The following is a 12,719-nucleotide window of genomic DNA, read 5'->3' on the forward strand; positions in this document are numbered from 1 at the left end:
TTTGCCTTACCCCCTAACCCCCGGAACAAGACCGCCTTAAACAAATCCCCACCCCGGGTACGGAGGGCTGGACTGGTCTCGGGGGTTTCCCGGGGGGGATTGTAACAGGTGGAATTGAGCCACGCATAAATACATTGTTTACAATTAATACTGTAGAGAAGTTTTCAATTGAGTGTCGAAAACCCCATAGAACTAATGTTGTCACTCTAGCCAATCACAAAGGACAAAGACAACCCAATGAACCAATCACAAATCGAAGTAAATATATGAAGAAAATACATGGGAAAGCGTGTGCAAGCAAGTGACAATATTGGTTTCGGTTTTACTTCTGATTGGATGAAAAAGTGGCGCGAGTTTTTTAAGCCAATCGTGTGGCGAAGTAATGCAAACCAGTCACTTTTCGAAACTCTGGTGAAAACTGCTCTATTACGGCATCAAAGCTCAAAGCCGTCACTAGTTTTTCCCTGCATTCTACACTCATTGATTCTACTCCTTTTAATCAATTCAGGAAGACGACGATGATGAATCATTTTTGGAACAAATCAGAATTCGTGATGACGTCTTAATCACAGGAAGAATCAACATGTAAGAACATAGTTTTGGTGTTTGAATACGGTTGCATTCTCCTATATAATGGTTTAACTGGCATTCTTAATTGGCTCTCTCTGTTGCAGCTGTGATCTCGCTGGAAGCGAAAGAATAAAAAAGAGTGGAGTTGAGGGAGAGCGACTATCAGAATTACAACATGTTAATCTGTCCCTCCTTGAACTGGGGTAGGTTTTATGTGCTTGACCATTATGCTTTTTTTTTTTTTTGATTTGCTGTTGTTGTTTATTGTGTGTGTGTGTTTTACTCCTGTTCCGGAAGCAAGTGGAAGTTATGTCAAGTTAGGGACGGACCATTATTCTTTTGAGGAGGGACTGGGTAATTTCCAAAAAAATTCATTCACAGCAAAAACGGCGCGCTAAAAAAAAAAAAAAAAAAAAAAGAGTGTGCGTAGGGAGCCATGGGAAAAACTCGAGCAAACGCTTTCTGCTATCCAGGTCTTTTTTTTATTCTTGCACAAGTTATCGCCCACCGAAAGAAATCATGCACAACCTAGCGGTGAGAAAAAAATTACACGCCCGAGAACATTGCCCAAACCCCCCTCATCCACACTCCCTCAAAAATTAGTGGTCCGTCCCGCAGGCCTTTTCCATAGACTTATTTTCATGGAAGGCGTGATTGGCTGATGGTTCAGTTCAAGAGGTCTGGCGCCAAGAACTGGCTGGGAGAATTGTGCTGTGTTTTTGGAACACACTTTCTCTTAGTGTGCCTCATTCCACCCAAGGGTTTAAAATCAATTAAAATGGGTACAAGCGAGGTGAATGATTTGCCTACCACCCAGGAAAAGTAATATAGCATTGTTGCTCGTAAAGACTGTTAACCGCCTATACAGATTCAGCTCTTGCTTCTCTAGCCCTATAAAACTAGAATGGACTTAGGCTTACTTGACTACATACATTGGTTTGAATCGTTCGGCAAAGTTACGAAGCTACTCTTTTTTTTCCACAGTAACACGATTCACGCATTGTCTGAAGGCAAAAGAACTCACATTCCTTACAGAAACTCGCCCCTGACTCGGTTGTTACAAGATAGCCTCGGTGGGAACTGTAAAACAAGCTTTGTGGTAAGACTTATTGAGAATCATGACTCTTAAGCCTGGTTTTCACGAGCGACGCAAGCACAAGCGCAAGTAGAAGCGCAAGCAACAGGGATGACACAAGTGAAAACGAAATTCGACGCAAACAAAAGCACAAGCAAAATCATCCGAACCTTCCAAGCTGTTTAGGCGCGAGGTAATCTGGATCCAGTGTTTTCATTGGCCAAGCACAACCACGTGTGGTAAAAATCCTTGTGCTTGTGTTATGCCTGAGCGGTATTTTGTCTTCACTTGTTGCAGCGCAAACGCAACCTTAAGCGCAATCACAAGAAAAAAGAAAAATTTTGATCCTTGTGTTTGCGCTTGAGCTAATGCCTGCGTCAAGGCCGTTTTCACGGTGAAATGAGAATAGGCGGTTTTCATGATGGCGTCATTTGACTACAACTACCAGAATCCTTCACTTTTTCTCCTTCTTATGCTAATTAGGACAAATGTTATTTAAACCCCACTGGGAATTCAAAATTTAAATAATAAGGAGAAAAAAAAAAAAAACAAAGGAATATTAGACCGTTTTCGTATTCTCGGTATTGGACTGGAACTAGCTTGCAAATGAGGCTAGTGTGGGGAGTCTTTTCAAATCTCTTCTTAATGATATTCCCCCCGCATGAGCCTCCATTGCAAGCTAGTTCCAGTCCAATACCGAGAATACGAAAATGGTCTATTCTGGTAGTTGTCTCTCAGTCAAATGACGACAACGTGCAAATCTGCTATTGCTTTGCTTGCCCTTGTGCTTGCGTCGCTAGTGAAAACAGGGCTTTAGTGCGAAGGGTGAGATCTTTGGGTTTGTCTCTGTGGACACTCGATGAAACCCAGTTATTTCTTGATTCAGTTGAAATACGAAAGAAGGACACTTCCAATTTAGCTAAATCCTGTTATAAATATCTGACCATCATGATTTTGGTAGCCTGCGAACGCAGACGTATTTGTGGCCGTCACTTGGTTCCGCCTTAATTTTCCGCGGAACTAACTGATAGCCGGTGGAAATACGTCTGCGTTCGTAGGCTATGATTTCGGTTACTGTTTCTACAATATTACAAAATTAATGTTCAAGAAATTTTGCGCGCTAAGATTGATTTACAGTTCAATAAAACACGAGGCCTGTGTCTTGCGCCTGCTTTATCGAATAACAATGTCTGCGACCTAGAGACCCCTTATAAATGGAGAAACCCTGCTTCCGAATTAAACGCAGCGGAAATATTTTTCCCCCCTGAATTTTATTCCGTTTACGCGAACAAGCACAATTTTATTGCGGAAGAAAATTTTCTTTCCGAGCAACAACAATAACAACAAAAACCTGTGTCTAAATTTTTGGCAGAACCAATTTGCTTCGCTAGCGAATGTTTCTTTATTTGTCTACCAAGAAATTGCTGTTTAGAATAGATCTGCACCTCTCTTTCCTTCTCACAGGTTCTTCGCGTGCTCAGTTGATGATATAGTTAGTTAACAAACGTGGGCTTAGCCAATAGGCCAACGTATTTCCTAGTTACCTTGTGCCTCTGTTTGAAAACGAGTCTTCGCACAAAACCTTTCATATGAAAATAAGTGTGATTTGCATGAAAATGAACCTGTAGGCGGAATACACTTTCATATGAATGGTTTTGCACGAAGACTTGCTTTGACACAGAGGCGCAAGGTAACTCGGAAATAGTCTGTTCTTGGAAGCGGGAATATAAGTGGTGCGTGTTACATGAAGTGACATAGTTGTTTCCGTCAACAGATGTGCATTTCGCCTTTGCTAAGAGACATAAACGAGACTCGATGCACGCTGGACTTTGGTTTGCGGGCACTGAAGATAACCTCTACGGCATATGTGAACGTTGAGGTAAATTGCGCGGTAATATGTTCTTTCCCCAGTTTGTTCATTCCGCCTTATGCTTTGGTGAAATCCCGTCCCGCTGGTTTCTTAGAGTTTACGACAAGCATTGAGGGTTCGCGCAAATTAAAGCAAGCCTAGTAGCTATTCGCACTTGACACTTTCCCCGCTCGTCTGAGACTGGACCTAAGAAATCCATACTGATGACGTAGGTCTACAGAGATCCATGTACGGGCGCTGATTGGTTGTTACTTGCGCGCCAAAATTCAAAACCGAGGATAGCCTGGAGATAGCCTGGAGATAGCCTACTATTCCCTTTCGCGCGGAAAAAGTGACGTCTGCGAAATCATGTTTCAGTATCCCGCAGTTTCGTAGGAGTTCAGAGATTACGCTCCTATTAGTTTCATGACAATGTAGTTGTTAAAAGTCGATTCTGCCTGGCTGTCAACTCGAACCTAATGAAGAATTTCCTTGGTGGAATCTCGAACTAGACAAGGTTTGAGTCCGCCATGAAAGATGTTTTCATTTGTCAGACTGACTGAAAGAAATGTAGGTAGAAAGTTGATTGAGACGTGAAAAAGGCCATCAAATGCACCAAGGGTGCCTTGTAAGGTTTCCTCATGCGAAAGCAAGACTGATCAAGGGAAAAGTTATGTTTTTGAGGTGTGTAATTTAGTACCTGTAGATTATTTAATATGCTCATATTTGAGAGTATATCCAGTTGATACATCAATAAACACGTGGGCACAATTATGTAGCGAAACATGAACCGATAGTTACCGTATTGTATTAATAATGCTCTGTCTCTCTCACAGCACGAAATGGTCTTCTGATAATGAATGCTTTAAGTGTCGGAAAGCGTTGCGTAGCAGGCTCTAAACACAACACTTGTATACTCTACCTGCTGTTGACTCGCTTTCTTAATCTTTTTTTGGCACGCTATTTCCACGAGGTGACAGACCTTGGCGGCGGGTTGAAGTTTCTCTCTTTGAAAAACTATTGCCACGATTCCTTAGCGGAGGGGATTTACTAACATAAACATCACAGCGTTTTTCAAGCTTTTCTCCATTGCATTAATTTGTTCGATCAAAGATTATGGAGTGATGCAGTGAAGATCCAGTCGCAAGAAATTTGGGGTAGTTTAGCTGTAATTATGTCAATGTATGTGTGCAACTGATTTTTATATTACTGAAGTTGGGTTAAATGTGCATGAACGTTAAACTGATGCATCTGTTTTTGGTAATAACAAACCAAATGCGCAATAACTCAGTAATTTTCTTTGACTTTGCATATTTAAACGTTTAAGACTGCTTGTTTAGGCTGCAGAGCAAGAGAAAAAGAAAAACTCCTTTAAGTTGTCGGCGAATTTTCATAATTTGCAATTATAATTCACCATAGTGCTTTCATTTTAGCTCTTGACTTGATTATAATTTAAATTCGTTCGGAAGCAAAAGGCCATTAATGGCTGTAAATAGCACAAACATCCTGTCAGTCGCATGTTTACAAAGCAATATCTTTGTATGGATAGACAGTCATGAGAAAATATCTTTCCCACGCACTGGTGCACTGAGATAAATTTTATGTGTCGGTTCTATTGAGCTGTCGAAAGGATGATAGAACGCCGCTTGTAAATTATCTTTGCTTCTTCATAAACAGGTTGACTATATCAAGCTCTCGGAAGATTTAAGAAAGAGGATCGAAATTCAAGGTAAGCTTGTTTATTGTTCTCGACTTGCGATCAAAATGCGCATCTGGAGCGGCGTTTTGAAATTACTTGTTGAAGTCTTTTTGTAACCTCTGTTTTTCACCGAGTTCGTATCGAGTGGTTTCACTGTAAACGTTAAAGCCGAATAAAGATCTAGAACTTTCAGCGCAATTTTGTTTAAAAATAAGACTGAAAACTGATCAGAAACTGCTTTATTTTTCATGACGCGTATGACTTAGCTTTATAGATAAGTTAAGGTTAAATTTTGTTTTGTCGAAAATTGTGCGCGATATTCATAATTCTTATTTAAATTTGAAGATTCTTCATTTTGCGCGCTAGACATCTAAGACTGTCGCCTTCGATAAAAAAAAAAAAGAAAAAAAAAAAAAGAAAGTTCTCGTGGGAATATGATGAACATATAATCTGAGGGAAATATACAGCCGTTATAAATGTTTCGTCATCTTAACACGACAAGATATCATTTCTTTCTGTATGAATAAATTTCAGAACTTTCCTATGATATGTATTTCGGGATTTCGTTCCGGTTCAACAGTCTACTAATAACCCTTCCACATGTAAGCAAACGTACGCAAATATCCCTCCAAAAAATACCTAGTGTGTTTACAATCGCTCGCCCAGGCGTTCTGCATGTGCCGTGTGCATTGCAAAGATAATTTGGGTGCAATACGCCGTACTTATTTAATGTATGCCATTTCTTCGCGATGCAAAAGCTCCTAATTGAAAATGCATGCCTGATTTGTCCTGTGTAGATTAATTCAGGGAGTAAATTTATTCAAAATTGATATTTGAATATAAACGTATTCACGGCAGGTTGATTGCATTGATGAATGTGACAGATTTCAATGTGTTTATAAATAGAATCAAAAGGCAGAGATGTTTTTACAAGAATCTTTTGTCACACAAAGTGGTAGGATAGTTATATCTTATCTCATTTTATGTTTTCATCCTCTATATAAATGTGGCAACGAGAACTTTTTTATCGTTGATATTTGTGAACTATTTCTATAAGTTGAGAAAAATTATGTTGATCTTTTGAGAAAGCTTAGTGTGACAATTTATCAACCAACGGAACATATGGGGTTGGCAATTAGTCATAGTGCAGAAATATTTTTCGTCACATTATTGAGGAAGCTATTTCTTTTTTTAGGATGTAGCACTCCTACAATTTGCGGCATGGATTTAATTCAGTAGCTAGATTAAGAAAAAAAAAATACTTTACCAGATACAATCTCGATCGATATTGAGTCACATGGGTTTCTGGTTGTGTGGATAAACTGAATTGCTAAAAATAAATTTCATGTTGAAATCTTTATGTTTTTTAACACCGGATCGAGCGCGCGATTCTTTAGGTAACGTAAAGGACACCCCCCTAAAAAATCTTGTTTTCTTTTTATCTCTTAGGAATCTATCAAGCTAATTTCAGTTACAAGGCCAGGGTGGTTTTGTTTTGGCCTTAGGCAAATTTTCAACCGTCAAATCGCGGGAAGACATTATCCGCGCATTATACTGTGCTCGCCCACATCGCCAGTTGCTTGCAAAGCTCTCTCGGTGATGGCCTTATGTTCAGTTCATAATACACCTGGTGCTTTTGAATCAGGCTTATGATTGGTGGCTTTTTAAAAAGACGCGTTTTGATTGGCGGCTGTGTTGTTTTGGTTTCGGTTAAGCAGGTGTTCGGATGAGCGGTGATTCTTTTAGGATAAACAATGAGGTCATTTTTTGAGCAATATTCGTCTTTGCGGTTAGGCGAGGAAAATTGATATGAATTTGCGCGAACCAATAAGACGATGCGACGGAGTGTTGTCAACAAAACGCCACGAAATCTTCGGTGAATTCACACGATGTTTGGAAAGCTGTCGCTGTCAGATATTTTGCTCTACGGAGGACGAACATTGCTTGGATGAAGTTTGGATGAGAAAAATTCGTAAACTGCATTGTGTATTGTGGTAGCCTGTTCGCCAACTGCTAGTGAATCTCATATACATCGCAGACAATTTGACATATTGTGGTATTCATCGCATATGACTTGCTGAGAGCTTACCAAAAGTAAACGTCTTTTGAGCTCGCTCCCTTTGAAAAATACACACCATCGTTCTTCCGTCGTACAAAATCGGCCTGCCTAGAAGATGAATTTAATAGAAAAATTACTCAGAAAATCTCCGCGAAATGGAGGTACGGACATATGTCTACGGGCAAATCTCCGTGAATATTTAATTAAACCAGCAAAGCGTGTTCGTTGGTGATATTGGTGTTAGTAGTTTCGCAGACTTCTTTTGTGATCTTGTGTTTTTTTTTTATGTATATATATCATTTTGTTCTTGTTTCAGAATTGGAGATCAAAGCCCAGAAAGACAACTTTGAAAAGCAAAGCTACGCAATCAAGTCTGCTGCAGAAGTTAAATTAGCCGAAGTACAAGCTCTTCTTGAAACCGAACGAGATCTCCATAAAACTGAGGTAAGAACTCAGTAACGAACCTTTGTGTGTTGTTTAACGTGGCCTGTTTTGGAAATGTAAATTCTCTAGGTATCCCAAAAAGAAGCAGCAGATAAATTAAGAAAATAGCAATTTCAATAACATAAAAAAATTAAGTGTACGGAAGTTGCGCCTGTGGGCAATTTGAAACTCTCATACATCTACATACGGCGCTCGGGAAAAAAAAAGAAAAGAACTTTCGTCGGTTCCTTTACTAGCTCGCTTAGAATAAGGTTAATTTTTTCCCTTCATACTACGTTGGAGAACGCCGAAATTGCAGCAAGCACTTCACGACTACAGCCTGCATTAATAGTTTTTAGAAATGGCTTTTTTTAATGGTACTGCATGAGCTAAATTGAAACCACATTGCGTGAAAAATAGAAATATCGTGTTTCTTAAACAAATTTCATGTTAAGAAAATAATCATTTCTCTGTATCGAATAAACTGTTTTTAAAATGTCCTGGTGTTTTCTCTTATGTGATCGGTTCCTAGAGTTTGCTTTTCTTAGTTAAATTATTCCTAATTATATCTAGGGTTTGTAAGCAGATGGATCAGAGGGACACACATGAATATGAGATTTCGGTTGATTTTTTCGGTAGTAAAGGCAACTTGCAGAGCAAATTGCGTCCATGTTGTCAAAAAATCCGTTTGCCGTCAAATTTCGTATTACGCGGTTTAAAGAGGAACCGCGCTTATTTTGGCAACGAGAAATATTTTCATAACAAAGCTAAAATTGTTTATTCTGGAAGGATCAAAAAGTTAGAATCATAGCCAAACACTGATCTAATCATGTTTGATGTCCAGAATCCGTATTTAAGATGATATTCGTCTTTTGCTCTCGGTTGAGTTTTGTATCGAGTTGTCATCTTTTACTGATCTCATTGTCAGCGATTGAAGAAATTTTGCTTTCAATATATCTGTCCCTTGCACATTTTATTGTGTGCGTCAGGATATATTTACAACTGAAGTTGAGAAATTTTTTTTTCTCCGAAAATTGTGCGCGGGAACTTAGTAGACGCTTAAAATTTTTAAAATTTAAATTTTTTTTTCTTGAAAGCAGAGCTAAAAGCTCATAGGAGGACGAGACAGTGTAAATTTTATTTGTTTATGATTTTAATAAATGTGGTCTCATTGTTAATTTAAAACAATGCTTATGGCCTCCTGTCGTGTCTTAAAAACTCTGACTTATCGTTGTCAAATTGTAGAATGTATTTTATGCCACAAAATTGCCCTTGCGAAGATGCTAACTTACTCCTTAAGCCCCGTCCACAAATACGCCGGAGGAATTTGAAAGCGAAGGTTCCACTCTGAAAACGCATCAAATATTTTCCGTCCACACTAAGCGGCGTGAAATATGAAAACTCAACAATCACCGACCATTTTGCAGTTGTGGTCGATTAACCTTATTGTTTTCGAAAAGCTTCGTTTTCAAAATGTTTTCCGTCCACAGTGAAACGCAAAGCCGGCGTTTCCAAATTCCTTCGGTTTGAAGAACGTTTTCGAAAAGCTTCGTTCGTTTTTGTGACGGATTAGTGTGAACGGAAGGCCTAACCGTGGAATTGAAGCTCCGTTTTCAAATTCCTCCGGCGTAGTGTGGACCGTCAAATCTATATAATTATACCACTTTATTAGTGTACTAAAACGCAACAAATTTAACCTTCGTCACCTTGAACTCTTTAATAGTTCTTTATGGATTTTTTTTTTTTTACGGTATTGGCAACCTAAAAACGTTCAATTTGAAAATTAGCTGTGGTAATTCAGCAAAAAGTGGTACCTGTGTTAGTGGTCGATGGCTTTCCATAGTTAAGCGTCATTTTTCTACCTAACCATGCAGTTTTATACCTTTTTCCGAAGATTAAATTCATGAATATGGTGACCGGAAGAATGCGCATCACTTTTTGCTATAAATTAGATTCAGCAATTTCAATTTCAATTTCACTCACTCTTCGACACGAAACTTGTCCTCTAAAACTTTGTATTTCTGCGGCGTGTTGTACGTCATTCTATAAATTTTACACAAAGCTAAATACAGTGTTCTCAGAATCAGACTGTAATTAGGGTTTCCTCATAACTAGTACCAGGAAATATAGAAACATTTGAGTTTCAAATAAGCCGGTTTTTCTGTAGTACTTGTGGCTTAATTATAAATGCCCTCTGAAAAAGGCTTTCATCATGTTTTTTATCTGTCTGTTTCGCTAGATTCAAAACCTTCAACAGGCGAACGACAATTTGACAAAGACGCTCTTCGACGAACGATCTCAGAGGCGTGTTCTCGAGGGAATGCACCATGCTTCACTAGAGGCAGCGGTGTTGATAGAGAGGCAGAGAATTGTCAATAGCGAAGAACGTGAGAAACGGCGACTTCAGAGTGCTCTGGACGAGGAGAAAAGACGATCTTGGACGATCGAACAGCGCACAAAAGAAGAGTACGAGAAAGTTCTCGAGGACGAAAAGAAGCGCTCAGAGTTGTTAAAAGAGCTCGAGCGCGAAAGGCTTGAGAAATCACTCGAGGAGGAAAAACAACGAATCAGTGAATTAGAAAAACGCTTGGTGAAATCTCCGAGCCACGAGAGATACACACAAACTATAGCCATGTTCGACGAACAAGAATTTCCTCGCATGCCGCCAGGGACGAACCAAAGGGAGACATTGTACAATGTTTTACTCGCCGAGATTATGTCGCTACAGTTGCTTTACCAAATGCAAGATCTGTCCCAGGCCTGCAGCGGCGCCGATGACCTGCGGTCACGTGACAGCGGTTGTGCCGAGTACGAGGATGACGTCATTCATTCAGTGAGCTCGAGCGTGTTAGAAAAAGGAGGGCTGTTGTTGAATAATTTAAGAGGCAGGCAGCGAGGTGATAGTCGGTTTTCTCTAATGAGTACCGATTCATTACGAGAGTTGTATCTGCTTCAGTTTCCCCCTTCACCGAAGCTTTCCCGGGAGTCGCGGAAGCCCGGCTCGGTTCCGATGATTGCTTTGAAGAGCTCGTGCCTAGAGCTTCATTCCGATTCAAAGAAGAGCTTCTCGTCGACGGATTCCGATGGGCCCCGAGGGCACGAAGGCACATCAAGCTCTAGTATGGAGTCGTTTCTAGAGGATGAGCCGCTGAGCCCGCGTTGCCGGAATCGACCCAGTGACAGCGGCTGCAGCAGTCAGCACAGCGACTCAGATCACTCCCCTGGGCCGAACACACGAAGTCACCCAGTCGACATTGCGGGCCGCGCGAGAGCCCAGAGTAACCCCGTCAAGCGGTCTAACATGAACGCATGCGTTCCACTGGCTGAAGAGGAAGATGAAGACCTTGATCTCGTTGCTTCAAATGAGATTTTGTCGGTGAAGAGGAAAGTCGTACATCTAGCGAACGACTTGTGTAGGTTGAAGACAGAGCTAGACTCGGAGACTATCAACTTCTTCTCTGAGGTGTTCGGCGTGGAAGTTCCCTTTTTGCGAGAAGGAGGTACGTATAGAAACGTTCAGTTAGGCACCTGCGTACTAAACAGTGTACTAAACAGAGTAACATAGTTAAAGCTAGTCAAGAGTATCGGAGTTACTGAAGTGACGTATTGAGCTGTTTTCAATCGAGTATCGTAATACCAAAACCAAAATTCTAACTGTAGCCAATCACAAAGGACGCAGACAATACAGTGAGCCAATCAAAACTCAAAGCAAAAACACGTAGCCGACGCAAAGCACGGGAAAACGTGTCAGTGAGCATGTCGCGATTGGTTTTGATTTGTTTCTGACTAGTTGACAAAATGGCGCCAGTTTTTTTAGCCAATCGTGTAACGTAGTAATGAAAAACCAATTACCTTTCTACTCAGGCCGGAAAACCGCTCTTTTTATTGAAAAGCAGTTGATAGTAACATTTAGATAGTAATGATGGCTGGTTGGTTAAATCACGCAGTTTTAGTATTGATAAAAGAGATTAACCACTAGAACGGTGAAGAAGAGAGTCTTTTTCTTGTTGAATCCATGTAAAGGCCGGGGCCGATGAATTCATTTGACCGAGTTTGATCTCTTTCTCGCCCGTTACTTAGGTCGTCTCCGGCGACTAAGTAAGTAGTAATTTCTTGATTCTGCCATTGTCGCGGATGGTAAGTCTTGAAAAGTCTAGCCTTAATGTTTTAAGTTTTCTTCGATTTGAAAGCCATTTTATTCATAAACAAATTGACTAAAATCATGGTAACATGTCGCCTTGAATATTTTCTTCCTTCATTTCAGAATCTCCGCGTGTCATGAGACGCTTGTTTGAAGGCGTCAAGGAAAATCTGCTGACCAGAATATGCGCCGGTGAGTTCAGCGAACTTTGAAAAGGGGCTTGAAGATGTATTATCTTCCGAAAGCTAATTCCATGAAGTAGTGAACAGATTTCACTTGTAGCTCGTATAAAAGCTCTGAAAGAGTTGTCCATTCTTTTTGTCCAATCAAAGAAGTTAGACATTTGTCTTTTCTCGGAGACGTTGAGATTATTGTCTCGTTTGGTCCTGTTTTACCACGAGGCCTGGTACCGAACTCTTATGTTCATTTTGAAGTTCAATTAATCAAAACGTTGACATCAGATCTAGTTTTGACAAAGAGGCAAGATCCACTTACCTCTTGCCTCCGAACAGGGCCTTCTCTCATTGCTTTTCAGCCAGTTTGGGCAGCATTCATAGGCTACAGGCAAATTACAGGTTTTCGTTTACATCTGATCTAGTTTTGAAACAGGCAAGAGTCGCTTACCTCTTGCCTCCGAACAGGGCCTTCTCTCATCGCTTTTCACCCTTTTTGGGCAGCATTCGTAGGCTACAGGCAAATTGGACATGGTTAGTGTGAAGAAGGCAGGGACTCGCTTGCATTTTATGACAATCACCTCTCAGCTGGTAATGAGTACCGTCAGAATGCCTTGGTGCAGTCAATCCATGCAGTAGTTTTTGAAATTCAGTGGGTTAATAGATTTAAGACTCGCTGCTCCGCAGAGGCTCAGGCTTTTTCTTCGGGCGGGGAGAATCCACAGAATGA

At 40.4% G+C, this 12,719-nt stretch overlaps 1 protein-coding gene across 3 annotated transcripts in view; it reads left to right on the forward strand.

The window, feature by feature from the left end:
- The window catches only part of LOC110052586 (uncharacterized), a 30,459-nt gene that overhangs the window by 13,704 nt on the left and 4,036 nt on the right, over positions 1–12,719 (forward strand). For all 3 annotated transcript variants that reach the window (XM_089285141.1, XM_089285148.1, XM_089285156.1), the window contains 8 exons: positions 509–585; positions 675–773; positions 1,555–1,669; positions 3,420–3,524; positions 5,172–5,223; positions 7,569–7,696; positions 9,915–11,175; positions 11,940–12,008. In XM_089285141.1, the coding sequence (XP_089141267.1) occupies positions 509–585; positions 675–773; positions 1,555–1,669; positions 3,420–3,524; positions 5,172–5,223; positions 7,569–7,696; positions 9,915–11,175; positions 11,940–12,008 (1,906 nt within the window). The remainder of the gene's footprint in view (positions 1–508; positions 586–674; positions 774–1,554; positions 1,670–3,419; positions 3,525–5,171; positions 5,224–7,568; positions 7,697–9,914; positions 11,176–11,939; positions 12,009–12,719) is intronic.

This window comes from Orbicella faveolata, unplaced genomic scaffold, assembly GCF_042242905.1.
Source record: "Orbicella faveolata isolate gen_17 unplaced genomic scaffold, um_ofav_v1 contig_1, whole genome shotgun sequence".
In the NCBI taxonomy this organism is placed as follows: Eukaryota; Metazoa; Cnidaria; class Anthozoa; order Scleractinia; family Merulinidae; genus Orbicella; species Orbicella faveolata.